The sequence below is a fragment of the Nerophis lumbriciformis genome, linkage group LG08 (assembly GCF_033978685.3).
Source record: "Nerophis lumbriciformis linkage group LG08, RoL_Nlum_v2.1, whole genome shotgun sequence".
In the NCBI taxonomy this organism is placed as follows: Eukaryota; Metazoa; Chordata; class Actinopteri; order Syngnathiformes; family Syngnathidae; genus Nerophis; species Nerophis lumbriciformis.
This window is the reverse complement of record NC_084555.2, coordinates 38,915,010-38,933,325: the sequence shown is the minus strand read 5'-3', so window position 1 is coordinate 38,933,325 and position 18,316 is coordinate 38,915,010. Positions and strand designations below refer to the sequence as shown.

Below are 18,316 nucleotides of genomic sequence, written 5' to 3'. Positions count from 1 at the left end.
ATATATATATATATATATATATATATATATATATATAAAAGAAATACTTGAATTTCAGTGAAATACTATATACCCACTGTATATAGTGTACATTTGTACAGAGTGTATAGGGTTACATTTGTGCAGAGTGTATAGGGTGTACATTTTGCACAGAGTGTATAGAGTGTACATTGTACAGAGAGTATAGAGTGTACATTGTTCTCTTCCACACCTTTCTTTGCACTTCTATATTTTTTATATTTTTATATATTTACACGTTGTTTTCTTGCATGCACACATCGCACTGTATGGAATGGCCTCAATCTCGTTACCCTGCGTAATGACAATAAAGCTGATTCTGATTCTGATATATCAGCAATACTACATACACCGTTTTATGAAGCAGTACTACCATCCATCCATCCATCCATTTGCTACCGCTTGTCCCTTTCAGGGTCGCGGGGGGTGCTGGAGCCTATCTCAGCTGCATTCAGGCGGAAGGCGGTGTACACCCTGGACAAGTCGCCACCTCATCACAGGGCCAACACAGATAGACAGACAACATTCACACTCACATTCACACACTAGGGACCATTTAGTGTTGCCAATCAACCTATCCCCAGGTGCATGTCTTTGGAGGTGGGAGGAAGTACAGTTTTACATAATAAGTTTTAAAACAGAGGATTCCAAACCTTTTCTAGCCAGGGCCATATACAGAAAAATGTAAGTATGCGGGGCCACTTTGCTACATCTTTTACATGAAAGATATACAATGTACTGTAGGTCAACGTATGCTAATTACTGAATGAAACATCCACATCTTAGCTTTGTGATGTATAGATCAGTGGTTCTCAAACTTTTTTCTCCAAGTACCACCTCAGAAAACACTTGGCTCTCCAAGTACCACCATCATGACCAACATTAAAATACAGTGGCGTAGTAGGTCTAAGTATTCATTAAAAACAAAGCAGAGGTTTTATTGAAAAGTATATTTCATATTTTTGGCCATTGTAACATTATAGTTTGAAGAGTAACACTGTTTTTGAATATATTGTTTAAATGTCTTCTGTGTGTTGTTTGGCTGGAAGGCTGAAAAAGGGTGGACATAAACGGTGAATGTAGAGGACATTTGGTTTCCAGGCATTTTGATTGATTGAAATGTCGGCGTAAGACGGTTCTGTTTGTGTCTTAATTGTTTACATTGGTGTCGACCAGTCTACAGTAGTCAAATTGTTAACGACTTCCATTGAAGGCTGATAAACCTTTGATAATGGCTCGAGTCATGTCTTTACAATATTAAAGTTTTTGGCGTACCAGATGGAGCCTGTGTACCAGTAAAAGTTTGAGAAACACTGTTATAGGTAACAAAGCAAATTAGATTCACATTTTCATGATTTCATTCACCTTCATAAATTGTATGCATCTGTAAAGCACTTTGGATTGCCTCACGTACACATTGTGCTCTAGAACAAAATCGTCTTGCCTAATCCAACCCCCTTGAGGTATTACATTTCTTATGTTCTATTATCTATTATCTATCTATTATGCCACCAAATGAAATGTTTTTGAAGACACTCAAAAACTTATCATTTATTGCAAGAAATGTGTACACATGTTCACCATAATAAGGGAACGCACGGAACTCATCAAAGAACAGTGAGACGCACAGGTCTCTGGCCATTTTGGTTTTCAGGTCCCATTTTTGGGGGTGGGAGGGGCTTGGGACAGTAAAATGTTTTCATAGTTTTTTGTGTTAAGTTCAATCAATCAAGCCCTTAATTACAAATATCTCAAAGGGCTGCACAAGCCACAACAACATCCTCAGCTCAGATCCCACATCAGGGAAAGAAAAAAATAAACTCAATGGGAACAATAAGAAACCTTGGAAGGGACCGCAGATGTGGGGGCTCCCCACCCTCTTGGGTGACCAGTACAATAGATGCCGAGTGGGTACGGTTAATACTGTGAGAGTCCAGTCCATAGTGGGGCCAGCAGGAGATAATCTTGCATGTAGACAAGTCGGGGCGCACAGACGTCACCGACTGATGCATAAGGTGTGGTCCATCCCGGGTCCCGACTTCATGTGAAAGTCCAGTCCATTGGGAGACCAGCAGGGGAGAAAGAGTGGTCCATTCTGGGTCCCGACTTTGAACAGCTAGCAATTCATCTGTGGTCACCTGATAACCTCTCCAAGCAGGAGAGGGGGCCAGAGCACAAAAGAGAGACAGCAGATCAACTGGTCTTAAAAAGGGGTCTATTTAAAGGCTAGAACATACAAATTAGTTTTAAGATGGGACCTACCGGTAATTGCTTCTACTGAGGTAGCATCTCTAACTGATACTGGTAGGGCATTCCAGAATACTGGAGCCCAAATAGAAAACACACTAAAGCCCGCAGACTTTTTTGGGGCTCTGGGAATCACTAATAAGCCAGAGTTCTTTGAACGCAGATTTCTTGCCGGGACATATGGTACAATACAATCAGCAAGATATGATGGAGCAAGACCGTTTAGTATTTTATACGTAAGTAGTAAAACCTTAAAGTCACATCTTAAGTGCACAGGAAACCATGGTTTCCTGTGCACTTAAGTGCAGGTGAGCCAGTATAGGCGTAATATGATCAAATTTTCTTGTTCTTGTCAAAAGTCTAACAGCCGCATTTTGTACCAACTGTAATCTTTAATGCTAGACATAGGGAAACACGAAAATAATGTTACAATAATTGAGACGAGACGTAAGAAACCCATGAAGAATCTCAGCGTCGGCGGTGGACAAATCGGACAAAGTCGCTTGGTGTAATTGTTTGGTTGTCAAATGTCTAGCAGGAACGATAATCAGCATTTCCGTTTTCTTAGCATCAAGATGCAAAAAGTTGCTGGACATCCAATGTTTAATTTGTTTTTAAATTCTAATCCTCGACGTGTTTGTCCTTAGAATGTGCTCTGGGCTAATAAAAACTGAGGTGCGAGGCACAAATTGCCTCTGGACCACACTTTGGACACCCCTGTTCCAAAACATAGCTTAATAAGCACTGTCAAATGTCCACAAAACTCTTGGTAATGGCCCCTTCTTTTATTAAAGTATATTATATGAGGTTTATAGGTTTAGAAAAATCCAGGACTAGTGTTACAAAATGCTACACTGTATTTTACATCCAAACTATAAATCCCTTAGCAGTCTGATGCATTTTCCCAGGCTTTGCTGCCAAGCCTTCATGCACTCCTGCAGGAATTCTTCTGGGATCGTGTCATTGTCCATGTCTTGATGAGCTTGAGAAGAGGAAAACAATGCCACGATCCTACAATGCCAGGTTGGGTGATGAAGGAAAAAGGTGCTGTGCTTCCCAGCTGTTCATAATTTGCTAATTAGCCATGACCCATTAGCAAAAGATGAGTAAAAACATGTGAAGCACAAAACTAAAAACTTTGTTTGTGGCTTCATTTGTGTTGTTCTTTTAGAGGGGGAGGGGTCAACAGCATAACTCTCTGCTCGTTAAAAAGAACAACTAGCATTGGTCAACTTTCATGCCCAAAAAATCTTCACTAGATTTGGTGCTAGTCGCTTTTTAAAAAAAAAAAACAGTATCTAAACCAGTATCTCGAGAGCGCTAAACGGGCTTAGTATAGTGACATGGTCACCTACACCACCAGCGCCACCCTCATATTCTCTGGCAGACCAAGTACGTTATAATGCGGTTACTGTATGAACAAAAGTGAACAGGTCGCACGTGACGAGCCATCATAAATAAATCCATCTACAAACGTTTGTAAATGGATTCATGGGAAACACTGATGAAATATCTTCATCAAACATGCTGCTTAAGTACTTATTCAGTAGTGCAGTTTTACACTGCAATCACAATAACAAACTTATTTATAAATATATATCTCTGCACCACTGAGTAATATTATCTTTGGGAGTCTTTCCCCTCGATGTACTGCTCTAAACGCTTCTCCAAGTCCTCCCAATTCATTTTCTGCATACCATCCTGTCAAAACAAGATAACAATATTTAACCGTGACAATGTTAACACTAGCACAGACAACAAGTCATTCATTGTTGTGGATTTTATACTCACTTCGTCGTGGGTCTCAACTGTGTGTGATGCTGCCTGCTTTGGGGGTTTATTAACGTTGCCTTCACTTTGCTTTAGTTTCTGGCACTCTTTCTTCACCTCTTCAAGTTTCTTCTGCAAGGCCAAGACCTTCTTGTCCTGAGTAGCGACTCTCTGCAATCGGAGCTTGGCTTGTTTCTCTCCCTCTTTCCTGCAACATAACACAACTCTAACTGACACATGTATTCTTGCTTCAAAATCTAGAGTTTGTCATTTTGCTGACCTGATGGCAGCAGCCTTCGCCAGAGCCCTACTCTGGAGGATGACGGTGTCCATGTTTTCCGACAGCAGCGTCTTCTTTCGCTGCTTCTCTTCCTGGATGTACTGTCGCTTGGCCTGCTTTTCGTACATCTTTGCTTCCTTTGTGAGGAACAGACGCTCCTTAAGCTCGACATGGGACATCTCTGACAGCAGTTCATGGCCTGCAATCTGACACAAAAGGCAAACAATGACAAATTGTAAACTTTTATCTTACATCCTTTGCAATCTCTCACTCACCTCTGTATCATCAAATGTGTTGTTTCTATGGGTAGGAAGACATTCCATGGTGTGGACTTCATTTATAAATTCCAACCTCTTGATGTGCGCTGCCTTGGCTTCTTCTTGTGCTTGACGAACGAGCTCTTGATTGTGCTCGGCGAATTCTTTTACTATGGAATAGAATGTTTCGGTTATAAGGAGAAATCAGGAACAAATAGTACAAAAATAATACTTTTCTTACCAGCACTTTGCTTGAATTTATTCACCCTCTCTTTAGCTTTTGTGGAGTTATTGTAGCTTTCTATCACTTTGTGCACCAGGTCTTTCTTCTCTTTTACTTCCTCCAGCTTTTTCTGTGCATTTTTCTGACAACGCTTGGAGGCCTGCAAGAAAGCCCATATTAAAAACCCAACGTTCACGTTTTAGTCCATCGTCCTGTGCAGTGTCATAAAGGTGCTGGAGCCTATCCCAGATGACACAAAGTTAGAGACGGGGCACTTTGTGGGCATTATTTCATGTCAACCACTTGTCAATACCCACAATGGAACATGCCTCTCAAGATAAAAAAAAAAAATTCTGTAATTTGCTCTGATGTCACTTCCGTTTCGGTCGCATCTTTTGTGGCTTAAAGATTTGGTGCTGCTTTAAATTAATATGTTGTGTCGTTTGTATTTGTGGTGGCTTTTTCAATTATGCTGTCGAAAGTTTTTGTGTTGTAATTAATGATATTGTCTTGTGGCGTTTGCATTTATGACCTTTCAGCCACTGTAGCTATCCGCCCATTTGTTTTGATGACATCACAGACAGCCAAAATAGATTTAACGTTTAGCGTCCTTATTATTAAAAGTGCTAAACTACATATAAAGTTTGCCCTTCTTAAATCCACTGTTTTCCTTTTTCTAGTATCGATAGAATTGATCGATTGCTTTTTGAAAAGATGTTGGATCGATACCTATTTTCCATAAGGCAAACTTGCCAAGCACAGATCAATATACTTGAAATTTAGGAATATAAATCGATCTATTGATATTGTTTAATGTGGCCAGCGGCCACTCATTTTGCATCCCAAAACAGTTTATTGACTCCGTATAGCGGCCACCGATAAATAAATTTGCCATACCACGGCCCTTGAAATTTCATTTCTTAAACTGGATTTGCAGTGGCCGCAACGGGTATTCCAACGGAGGGGTCGCAAGTAGCTAGACCAGGGGTCTCAAATTCAATTTACCTGGGGGCCACTGGATGCAAAAACTAGATGAGGCTGGGCCGCAAGAAAAGATTTCTTAAAAAAAATCTAACATGCACTTTTTAATGAATTCAACTTCTTTGAATGGCTTTCCCACCCTAGCAACCATCTCACTCACCATGTAGCTAGCTTTGACTGCTGCATCGCTCTTTTCGCTTGCTTTCTTGACGAAATCTTGTTGCCTCAGTAGACTGGTTTTAAAATTTGCAACCCGGTTCACTCTCTCATCTCCCTGGTATTTTGCATACTCCTCAGCATGTCTAGTTGTATAATGACGTTTCAAATTGTATTCCTTGGGAGGGTGGGAGGAAGAGCTTGTGCGGGTGTCGTGGAAAAGCGGCAAAATGTTTCTCTGCTTGCAGGGGGGGTTGGGGGGTAGCGGGGGTGTTTTGTAGCCAGGAAGAGTTAGGGCTGCAAGGGGTTCTGGGTATTTGTTCTGTTGTGTTTATGTTGTGTTACGGTGCGGATGTTCTCCCGAAATGTGTTTGTCATTCTTGTTTGGTGTGGGTTCACAGTGTGGCGTATATTTGTAACAGTGTTAAAAAATAAATAAAATAAAATATGACCACCCTCAGTGTGACATGTATGGCTGTTCCTCAAGTATGTCTTGCAGTAACCTGCATGTGACTGCAGATGTCTCTTACGACATGTGTCTGGGCAGGCACTCTGTCAGTATGGAGAAAAAGATGATGTGGTGAGGTTTTAGAGGACACTAAAGGCAGTGCCATCACAGCACGCCCTCGTTATTGTCAGAACCTTTTACCACACCGAGATTGGTGGATTCCTTCAGCTCCGCACACAACGTTGACAAGCGCCGTTTATTTAAAACTCGCGGGCCGCACTAACATTGAACTTTCATATTAAAGTGGGGGCTGCAAAATAACGTCTCGCGGGCCGCAATTGGCCCGCGGACCGCATGTTTGAGACCACTGAGCTAGACCATGTAGCCGCGCCGGCACTTGGCAAGTGTCATCGAAACTCTGCTAAGCTTTGCACAGTTGAAAGTCTGACATGAATGGGAACAGCATCCCATTCACTTGAGCAACAATGAGCAGGCTCAAACATAATAGCTTGCAAAACTGTATTTTAGAAACAGTTGACTACAATTCCTGATACATGCACATGTAAATGTATACATAATTTTTTAAAGGTCAACATGTATGGAAATTAAAAATGGTGGCCAACCTGCGTATAGTGGCCACCTGTCTCTAGCGGCCACTTTGTTTCCCTTGAGTAGTCGCTATAGACAGGTTTGACTGTATATATACAAATAGATAGTCCAGCTCCCAGCCAAACTCTTTTAACCCAATGGGACCCCAAGTCAAAACGTTTTGGGACCCCTGGTCTATACATGTCTGCCATCTAATGTCTTGGACTTGCAACTGCATGCAAAGTCTACTATATACACATGCTAAAACACTTTTAGTTGGTGTTCCTTCTTGTTGACAGCTAGTGTTTGCACCTACCTCAATTTTTTTGAGCTGAGCAGCCTTTTTGTTTCGTTCTACAGTTTGTGTGCGGGCCAAAGTGGCCTCCCAATGGCTGAGATTAGCATCGGCATGGTTTCGATCAATCCTGGCCCACCTCTCATGAAATTCTCTCTCACGCATTTCTCTCTGCCTCTGAAGCAAGACTGAGGGCTCATGTGCTCCCTGCACCAGACTCTCTATTCTAGATACATGGGAAAAGAAAGGGCTGTTATGCTCATTTTATATTTAAAAACATATTTTTAACATGATATAAGAAACGGTAAGTAATCCTAAATGAAAGGTTCTAAATTGCTGACTGATAGACAGTGTGCACCTCTGCAGCGCTTCCTCCATGTGGTGGTCATACAGAGCCCGCCGTCTCAGCATAGCTGCAGTGTTGAGTTTGATAGGACTGACGTTCTAACAAAAAACAGAAACATGTGCGGTAAGTTAATATTGTACTGAATTATTATCCACTAACCTAGTCTAATTGTTGATAGAATAAGGCATTCTCACCTTAATGGGAGGAGGTTTAACGTAATGAATCGAGTCAAACTGAAGCCTTGACTCCAACTCTTCACTTATCTGGTACATCACTCTCTGCAATACACATGTACTTGGTAAATGATCAGTAATGCAAACATAGTTTTATGTAATAGAATAACTTTGTTTGTATTGTAATACACTAAACTACACAGTGGCACAATGATACATAAAACAATAAAGGGGATTTAGTCAATTGCCGATAAATAACTGTTTTAATATATGTATACACGCTTGAAGAATTAGGAAGGGTGATGTGGCAAGCTGTACAAATAAACAAATAGCATTATTTATTGAGGCTGTCAAAAATAAGTGATTATTCACAAAAAATTATTGCATTAATCATGTAGTTTCAGATTAATCACACAATTTATTTTGAGTGAACATGCTCCTTTACCTTAACCACAGAAGTTTATCTGAAAGGCGGAGCAGGTTAAGAAGACTGACTGTTTTTCAGACACTAACTATGCTTCAAAATACACTCAGACAGAATTTTAGATTAAACTGTTACCAGGTTTTGAGAAAATAAATGATGTGCAATCAGTAAAATATTTGAAAAATGTTTGTTTACGACATTCTTCTTCAAAAAATAGGGGTGTGTTTTATGTTAATCTAAATTATGTCCCCAAGTAATTTACTGTGATTAGTTAGGATTCATCCAAATTAAAAGTGTGATGAATCACAAAGATTCATTTAACAGCGCTATTATGTATATGTTCTGTGCAAATGGCAGTACAGTGTAAACAAATAACACTTCCTAGATGTGATTTATAGGGGAGGGGTCCTCATTTACATTTGTTAAAGAATTTGAATTTGTCTGACACTGTACGGGCCAGTATTGCACTAACAATGAATATTGACACTATTACAACATAACATTAATATGATTGTAATAATACATATATTCTAATAAACAAAAATGGTTCATGTTACCATTCACCTTGAATGGTATTAGAATCCTAGTCCCCTTGTTCAGAGACTAAGCTTCATTAGCCATTGACCTTTCAATAATTAGCAGTTTTTATACAAAACTGGTATGGTTTTATTATTTGGGTGATATTTGGCAGGACAAATGAAAAGCTTTGGCGTGACCACAATACAAAGGTGTAGAAAGTCACAATTTAAAACAGTTTCCATACATATAGCACCTTCAATTTAATGAGTGAAATGTAATATTGGTCTACAATTTGCACAGCTTTAGTACCTACCTCTGCGCGCTCAGACTTTGTCAGATTTGTACACCGGAACTGTGTCATATTGTTCTTGCGCAGTAACTCCTTCAAAGAAAAACAATATACTATGTCAACACAGTGGCCAGAAAATCAAATAATTCAAACATTATAAAGCTGAATTATGACAAACTTAACTTTACTCTTTAACATATTATTCATACCTCAGTCATTTGATGGTCCCTTTGCTTGATCGCTTCTAACAGCTGAATCTCTTTTGGAGTGTTGTAAGTGCTCTTTGGTATCTTTAAAAACAATAGCAGTTCATAAGTTTATGTAACTTGAAATTAATTTGATCGTACAAATATTTATTAAATGAAGCTGACTGGTTTGTATTTTTCCACGATAGGGCTGGGCGTAGATTTAGGTGGAAATAGCGGTTTGGGCTTAACAAACGAGAACGCCTCAAACTTAGTGGTTTTGCATGGAGTCTTATGTGGCTGGATCCCTTCAGATTCTTTTGCAGCAAGCTTCTCCATGAGGGTCTCAATCTCATTGCGCTTTCTAAAAGACAAAGAGCAAGCGTTCTTTGTCTAGAGAATATTGCTTCAAAACAGTCTTCATTGACTTCTTACCTTAACAGAGGAGCAATCCAGTGGTCCTTCACATATGCAATATCATAGATGCAATTCCATTCATCTTGTATCCAAGTGGTGAGGTTTGTAAAGAAGAAGCCCAGGAACTACAAACAAGAACATATGTGTAGAGTATATATACCTGTGGTGGGCCTTCTCTGAAAACCTAAACACTATAAGAAGCACTGACTTTTACACTTACAACATGAAGTAAATTCTAGTACCGGTATTTATTTAATGAAAATAAATATGTGTATTCCCAACAGTCTATTATGTACATTTTGTAGCATGTGTCTTTGTAAGTAAGCAGGGACGAAATTTGGATTTCAAAGGTGTGTGTGAGGGGAGGGGCACAACTGGCTTGCTCACTGGGAGTGTGGTTTGAAGGGTAGAATAGCTGGTATTCTGACACGTGACTTCTGCCCGGAAGTGAAAAACAGTGGTGGTCGACCAAGCTAAGATGGCTGTTGTACAACAATCAGTGTGCAAACTATCAGAGTACAAAAGAGGTTTAAATCTTACTGTAAAAAGCAGGTATGGGCAAAAATTCTTAACTGTGCAATGGAATAGACCCATATACTTTATCAAAAAAGATTTATCGAGTGATATCAAGGATTATATCGGTCGCATTACCAGACATATCAAACGAGTGTGCTTCAGACATCATTCTATGCGACAAAACAGATGGAAAACTTGGAAAAACATGGAGGTCTCCAATTTATTTGTGTGACTGGGTCAAGGAAATTGGTATCAAGACTCTCCCAGATAAATACGCGTTGTTTTTGCTCGGGTAATGTTGCATTTCATGACTTAACTTCATGTCTAAGCTGCCATGTTTGTTGCTGTTGCACGCGCCGTTTACAAGTAGTGTTTTTCCCCGTCTTTATCAAAATATAACTACTATAGTTTTAAACATCGTCTATGTGCTGAAAGCTTCATATATGATTGTTGTCTTTGGTAAAAGCTTAACTGTTTTAGGTTTTGCTCACATTTGCTTTCTTTTATTGAGACATGCCGAGTTGGTGCTTTTCGAAACCCTCGTAGCAATTATTTGTTTAAGAAATACAAATAATATCAACATAATATTTAAATGGGAAATAATAAACGTTAAAAGTATATCAAACAAACCTTTAACAAAGTGATCACTGAAAACTCTGCACCTTTGGACTGGAGTGTGAGCTGCATGTTTTTCTCGTTGTCATTTCCACAAATCTTGCACTTCCTCTCAAGGAACTCTGAAGAAACGTTTATCCTTTCCGCGATTTGAACAGTTTGTACAGCCGAAAACTACACAAGCATAGGGCAATTTTTCTTAGAGAAAAGCTAAATGGCGCCTAGTACCCATTGAAAACAGAGTTAGTTTGACCACTAGGTTTCATTGGGCAGGATGTGAGCCAGACTTGACGTCAGTAACATCCCAGCAATAGATGCATGTTTCGGAGTAATATATCTTTCTGTGTGGAGTTCGCATGTTCTCCCCGTGAATGCGTGGGTTCCCTGCGGGTACTCTGGCTTCCTCCCACCTCCAAAAACATGCACCTGGGGATAGGTTGATTGGCAACACTAAACTGGCCCTAGTGTGTAAACGTGAGTGTCAGTGTTGTCTGTATATCTGTGTTGGCCCTGCGATGAGGTGGCGACTTGTCCAGGGTGTACCCTGCCTACCGCCCCAATGCAACTGAGATAGGCTCCAGCACCCCACGCGACCCCGAAAGGGACAAGCGGTAGAAAATGGATGGATGGATGGATGGGAAACAAATTGCTCAATCATTTATGTTTGGTATGAAACAAAGTAAACATAATTAATAAATAGTTGCTGATTTTTCAAGATTGCATTATGATTTTCTTTAATTTTAGCCTTCTACGTAAAGACTGATACTTAAGCCTTTAAAACTGAAGGACAAACGCAATAGCTGCAATTTACATTCTTATTTCATCAGCGCAAGTCTTGGTCTACAACTCAACTTTTAAGTCGAGTACTAGACTCTTGTTTGGATTTTTTATTTGTCTTACTTGTTCGTTAATCATATTGCCGTGTGGAGGCCAACTCGCTTTTATCTCTCATTTGACCACTGGTTGGTCAGCTGCTGCATCCTGTCAAATAATTGTCATGTTGGCAAGAAAGCGGGCCTAGAAAGCCAATCAATGAGCTTGTGGGCAGTCTAAAGGGACAAGCTTTAGCTTTAGCATTTCCCGCCTGGCACTAGAGTTAGACTTGTCTCTATTCAGTAGCGTAACACTATTTTTGGACAATAAAAAGTGCAGGAGACAACAAATACTTTTTGAAAAAGTGCAATTACCGGTACGTTTATGCAAGTACACAGAACAAAAATTTGAACGCAACACTTTTGTTTTTGCTCCCATTTTTCATAAGTTGAACTTAAAGATCCAAAACATTTACTAACTTTACCTATCTCTCAAATATTTTTTTTTACAAATCTGTGTTAGTGAGCATTTTTCTTTGCTTAGATAATCCATCCCACCTCACAGGTGTGGCATATCAAGATTCTGATTATTGCACATGTGCTTTAGGCTGCCCACAACTTTGAAATGTGCAGTTTTATCACACAGCACAATGCCACAGATGCCGCAAGTTTTGAGGGTGTGCAGTTGGCATGATGACAGCAGTACTGTCCACCAGAGCTGTTGCCCATCAATTAATTGTTCATTTCTCTACCATGAGCCGTCTCCAAAGGCATTTCAGAGAATTTAGAAGTACATCCATTTGGTCTCACAACCGCCAACCATGTGTGATCACACCAGCCCAGGACTTCCACATCCAGCAAGTGCACTGATCATCTGAGACCAACCACCCAGACAGCTTCTACAATTGGTTAGCATAACCGAAGAATTTCTGCACAAACTTTGAGAAACAGTCTCATTGAAGCTCATTTTCATGCTCGTCGTCCTCATCAGGTTCTCGACCTGACTGCAGTTTGTCGTCGGAACCGACTCGAGTGGGCAAAATGGTGTCTGGCATGTGGGAGAGGGCTTCTCTTCACAGATGAATCCCGGTTGTCACTGTTCAGGGCAGGTGGCAGACAGCGTGTGTGGCGTCGAGTGGGAGAGCGGTGTGCTGATGTCAACGTTGTGAATCAAGTGGCCCATGGTGGGGGTGGGGTTAAGATATGGGCAGGTGTATGTTATGGACAATTTTATTGATGCCATTTTGAATGCACAGAGATAGCGTGACAAGATCCCGAGGCCCATTGTTGTGCCATTCTTCCGAGACCATCACCTCATGTTGCAGCATGACAATGCACAGCACCATGTTGCAAGGATCTGTCCACAATCTGTCTGGAAGCTGAAAACATCCCAGTTCTTGCATGGGCAGCATAATCACCGGACAGGTCACCCATTGAGCATGTTTGGGATGCTGAGTATCAGCGTATACGACAGCGTGTTGTAATTCCTGCCAATATCCAGCAACTTGGCACAGCCATTGAAGAGAAGTTGTCAGGAGTTGTAGGTGACGAACCCCAAGATGCAGAGAAGGCGGAAGGCATTGTGTGGGAAAACATGATTTAATGTCCAAAAGTAAAAATAAAGAAAAGACACAAACCAGGAACTAGGAGGACAAACTGGAAACAGGGATCCAGCAAACAGGGACTATGAACAAAAAGATAGTAAGCTACAAACAGCTACAGAATATAGCTTACCGCTACCGCATACAGCTACACTGACATCGACACGACAGGTAGGGACGACAATAATCCAGCAGTGACTGGAGGGCAGGGCAGGTATAAATAGCAGCTGGCTGATTGACACCAGGTGTGGCCAGGTGCCAATCAGCCACAGCTGAGGGGACAGCACTCAGAGAGAACAACAGGAAACTGAACCAAAATAAGAGTGCTGACAGGAAATAAAACAAACACAGAGAAAAAACTCAAACTTAACCAAACTGTCAGGGACAAGCCTGACAGAAGTGGACCAACATTCCACAGGCCACAATCAACCTGATCAACTCTATGCTAAGAAGATGCGTTGCACTGTGTGAGGCAAATTGTGGTCCACCAAATACTGACTTTTCTGACCCCCCTGTCCCCAATAGTGCAATAATCATGTGTTCAATCAGCATCTTGATATGCCACACTTGTGAGGTGCGATGGATTATATTGGCAAAGAAGAAATGCTCACTAACATAGATTTAGACAGATTTGTGAACAATATTTGAGAGGAATAGTTAATTTGTGTATACTTAAAGTTTTACATCTTTGAGTTCAACTCATGAAAAATGGTAGCAAAAACAAATGTGTTGCGTTTAGATTTTTGTTCAATCAGATTTCAGCTTCCATGTGTTGACATGTCAATGTAATCTGCCCAGGGCCTTCAGAATAAGGAGTCTATGTCCGATGTCACTCAAATAAAAATAGTAATAATGAGGCTGCCCCTTTAACCAATCAGATTTCAGATTTACCTCAGTGCCTGCATGCAGGCCTTCAATAACATCAGCAGTTTTCCGTACTGGGATTGGTTGATCAGAGCAATTGTTCAACAAGCCAAATTATTTTTTATGTTTTTGTGATGTTATTAAATATTGTTACATTGTACACATACACCAAATTTACAGGCAGCCTCGCCACATAATGCTCATAGTTATTAGAATAAATGTTACTTAGGCGTATCTTGCTTTAGTAATAATGCTATTCATTCAAAATACACAATATGCCTCACTCTGTAATGGAACGTCTTGTTATATTATTGATGGTTTGTATATTTTGCAATGTGATAGTGGTGGTATTAAGAGGTGGATTAAGTCGGTTAGGTCCCCACTTATGTCCCAGGTACCAAATGCACAGCCAACCACTACTATACACTGCATCATAACACCTTGTCTTGTCAATGCAACAATCATCTTACATTGTGCATTTTCCTAATATCCAGAGATTTCACAATGTTGCTGAATTCCTGAAGTCCAAGGTCCTCAAAGTAGAATATGGTGAGGTAACATATCACTAAAAAGCAACACAAACACAACAACTGTAAGTCATTTTCATTTAAAACCAAAACCAATGTTTTTTTCCAACTTACCAACAAAATGGCTGTAATAACATTTGGATATAAGTTTCCCCCCCTGGCCATAGAAAGGATTGACGACTACCTCCAGTAGCTTCTTGTACTCGGTGCATCCAGAGACAAGATCAAGAATGAACTTCCTATGCTGAGGTTCCATATTCTACAAAATGTATGCAGTAAAGGAGGTATCTTTATTTAAAAAATGTCATATAAGCATGGGTTATTCTTGCCACTGAAATGCATAGACAGCACATATTTTGACTTATATGTGATCATGCAAGGCACCGTTAAGACGTGTTTTGTATTTATATTCTCATACTTGCTTACCTGCAGATCCTTGACTGCATCTTCTATGAAGTCATCCAAACTCTGCTTCCCAGCATTGAACTTATCCAGCAGCTCAATGGCCTCTTTCACAAGGTCTCCGTTGCTTTTTGCCATTTTAAATCAACACAATGACACCTTACTTGTGATAACTTTATCCAAAATAAGAATGGCAAGGAATGTCCAAATGTTTGCAGTACACACGTAACTTATCGTGGCGTTTGCCCAAGGTGAGATCATACATAATCATTACGTTTCATACGACGTATTAATTATGGCGTATTCCGCAAATCACTTCGCTGCCTTCGAGTTCAATTGGAAATTCGTCGACTGGTTATTACATATTACAATTAAATATTGTTTTTATTTTAAAGTACACAAAGTCGATTAACTGTCACAGGTATAGCTTCCGTATAAAATTATGTTTTTATGTTTATGTTTTAGTTTAAATAAATAACCTCGAGTAGACCAGTTGACAACATTATGATAGCAGCACGAGGATTCAACATTTGGACATATCCATCCATCCATTTCCTACTGCGTATTCCCTTCGGGGTCGCGGGGGCGCTGGGGCCTATCTCAGCTTCAATCGGGCGGAAGACGGGGTGTAGTTTAAGTGAATGTCGTCAACATTGGATGTAGTCGCCTGATTAAGAAAGACAGGAAACATGCAGGTACGTCTTTGTCCTCAAAATAGCTCTTCTATCTTTTTTAGGAGATATTTTAGGATGGCATTTACCATACCTTTGTGTTTTTCCACCTGTGTCTAATAGCTAGCTAACAGCAGCAGGCTGTCAAATGCAGATACCAACGAAGAAGAAACGTTCGAGAACAGTAGCAAGCAAGGTACTGTAGTTTTTTTTAAATAACTTGATACAACTGGGAAAAAACACTAACACCAAATATAGGCAGTTTTTTTCAAATATAGTCCGCTATACTCAGGAGGTTAACTCATATCGATTTTTAAATAATTAAAACTTTGTTAACATTGGTGATGCCATACAATAATATCATAAACATGTCGTCTAATTGTATTATTAGACTGATGATGTCACCTGGGGATAATGAACTGTCGGCCCGGGGCCAAATCCGACCTGGGAAAGACACTTAAGCGGCCCCCGAATTCAGTTAAAACATTTGGGAAGAGTAGCATCATACTGTATGTTTGTAAATCTGACTAGTGTGTCAGTGACTTAGCATTATACTGTATGTTTGTAATTCTGACTAGTGCAGCGGTGTCAAACTCAAATACAGAGTGGGCCAAAATTTAAAACTGAACAAAGCCGCGGGCCAAAGTTGAACAAATTAACCTTTTAATAGGGACCCAAACAAGTTTTGCATTGAATATTGAACAAGCAAGGCTTATATAACTTTATAGTGACATGCAAAATCGAGTTTCAAATAATAATAATAATAATCAAATATATCAATGGCATATCAAATAAAATTTAAATAAAAATGTAATGCCTCTTTTTTATTTGCAGCCTTCTGAGGTAAATATTAACATTAGCTTTTTCCACAGGCTAATAAATTTGAAAATAAAATAATGAATAAAACAACCATTCAGGACTTTAAAACTGCTCAGTTTGCAACACACTGATCTAATCTGATGTGCCCAAGCCAGATACCTGCCATCTTTTCTTGGATGCTAGTTCATTAATGTCGGGGCTCAGGCTTTGAACTGAGGCAACCTTCATTATCCAACGAAGCTGATCATCAGTCATTAATTATATCTCGTAGTCCACCCGGACCACAGTCTTGGGGGCGTGTCTTAAATGCACTGCCTTTAACATACTCTACGAGCTATCGTCACGTCCGCTTTTCATCCATTCTAACATCGTTCAGACCCAGACACAAGACATGTGCGGTTTCTGCACGCACACACGAGTGAATGCAACGCATACTTCATCAACAGCCATACAGGTTACACTGAGGGTGCCAGTATAAAAAACTTTAACACTGTTAGAAATATACGCCACAATGTGAATCCACACCAAACAAGAATGACAAACAAATTTCAGAAGAACATCCGCACCGTAACACAACATAAACACAACAGAACAAATACCCAGAATCCTTTGCAGCACTAACTCTTCCGGGACGCTAAAAAATGCACCCCCGCTACTACCAAACCTCTCCCCCCACCCCTCACACACACACACACACACACCTTGTAGCGTCCCGGAAGAGTTAGTGCTGCAAAGGGTTCTGGGTATTTGTTCTGTTGTGTTACGGTGTGGATGTTCTCCCGAAATGTGTTTGCCATTCTTGTTTGGTGTGGATTCACAGTGTGGCGTATATTTCTAACAGTGTTAAAGTTTTTTATTCGGCTACCTTCAGTGTAACCTGTAACGCTGTTGATCAAGTATGCGTTGCATTCAATTGTGTGTGTGTGCAGAAGCCGCACATGTTATGTGACTGGGCCAGCACTCGTTGGACTGGCTGAAAAGCAGACGTGACGATTTTTGGGAGGGGCGCTGAAGTTTGAAAGACTCCCGGGAGGGTTGGCAAGTATTAGAATCAGCGGTGAATGCGGTGTTACCGCGGCACCGCCGCAGTATATATGCGGGCCAGCTTTAGTGTTAATTTGATATCGCCTCAAGGGCCAAGTGAAATTACACGGCGGGACAAATTTGGCCTGCGGGCCAGAGTTTGACACCCATGGACTAGTGTGTCAGTGACTTAGCATCATACTGTATGTTTTTAATTCTGACTAGTGGGTCAATGACTTAGTATCATACTGTATGTTTGTAATTCTGACTAGTGTGTCAGTGACTTAGCATCATACTGTATGTTTGTAATTCTCAATAGTGTGTCAGTGACTTAGCATCATACTGTATGTTTGTAATTCTGACTAGTGTGTCAGTGACTTAGCATCATACTGTATGTTTGTAATTCTCACTAGTGTGTCAGTGACTTAGCATCATACTGTATGTTTGTAAATCTCACTAGTGGGTCAGTGACTTAGCATCATACTGTATGTTTGTAATTCTCACTAGTGGGTCAGTGACTTAGCATCATACTGTATGTTTGTAATTCTCACTAGTGGGTCAGTGACTTAGCATCATACTGTATGTTTGTAATTCTGACTAGTGTGTCAGTGACTTAGCATCATACTGTATGTTTGTAATTCTCACTAGTGGGTCAGTGACTTAGCATCATACTGTATGTTTGTAAATCTGACGAGTGGGTCAGTGCCTCCCCAATCTCAAACCTCACTGCACTGTTTGTAAATCTGACGAGTGGGTCAGTGCCTCCCCAATCTCAAACCTCACTGCACTGTTTGTAAATCTGACGAGTGGGTCAGTGCCTCCCCAATCTCAAACCTCACTGCACGTCACT

General features: G+C 40.4%; 2 protein-coding genes across 7 annotated transcripts in view; one reads left to right on the top strand and one right to left on the bottom strand.

The window, feature by feature from the left end:
- Positions 1 to 959: 959 nt before the first annotated feature.
- Positions 960 to 15,564, bottom strand: LOC133611769 (cilia- and flagella-associated protein 99-like). The gene is made up of 15 exons (XM_061968893.2): positions 14,978 to 15,564; positions 14,666 to 14,810; positions 14,495 to 14,589; positions 9,635 to 9,741; positions 9,386 to 9,563; positions 9,224 to 9,304; positions 9,039 to 9,107; positions 7,804 to 7,887; positions 7,622 to 7,707; positions 7,285 to 7,489; positions 4,814 to 4,955; positions 4,591 to 4,742; positions 4,316 to 4,521; positions 4,057 to 4,243; positions 960 to 3,966 (listed from the first exon to the last, which is right to left on the bottom strand). Exons 1-15 carry the CDS (start codon positions 15,089 to 15,091, stop codon positions 3,886 to 3,888), a joined length of 1,932 nt encoding a protein of 643 aa, XP_061824877.1. The 5' UTR covers positions 15,092 to 15,564; the 3' UTR covers positions 960 to 3,885.
- The window catches only part of zfyve28 (zinc finger, FYVE domain containing 28), a 79,280-nt gene continuing 76,276 nt past the window's right edge, over positions 15,313 to 18,316 (top strand). For all 6 annotated transcript variants that reach the window (XM_061968888.2, XM_061968887.2, XM_061968886.2 and 3 more), the window contains exons 1-2: positions 15,313 to 15,648; positions 15,748 to 15,820. In XM_061968888.2, coding sequence (XP_061824872.2) covers positions 15,773 to 15,820 — 48 coding nt within the window. In that variant the 5' untranslated portion in view covers positions 15,313 to 15,648; positions 15,748 to 15,772. The remainder of the gene's footprint in view (positions 15,649 to 15,747; positions 15,821 to 18,316) is intronic.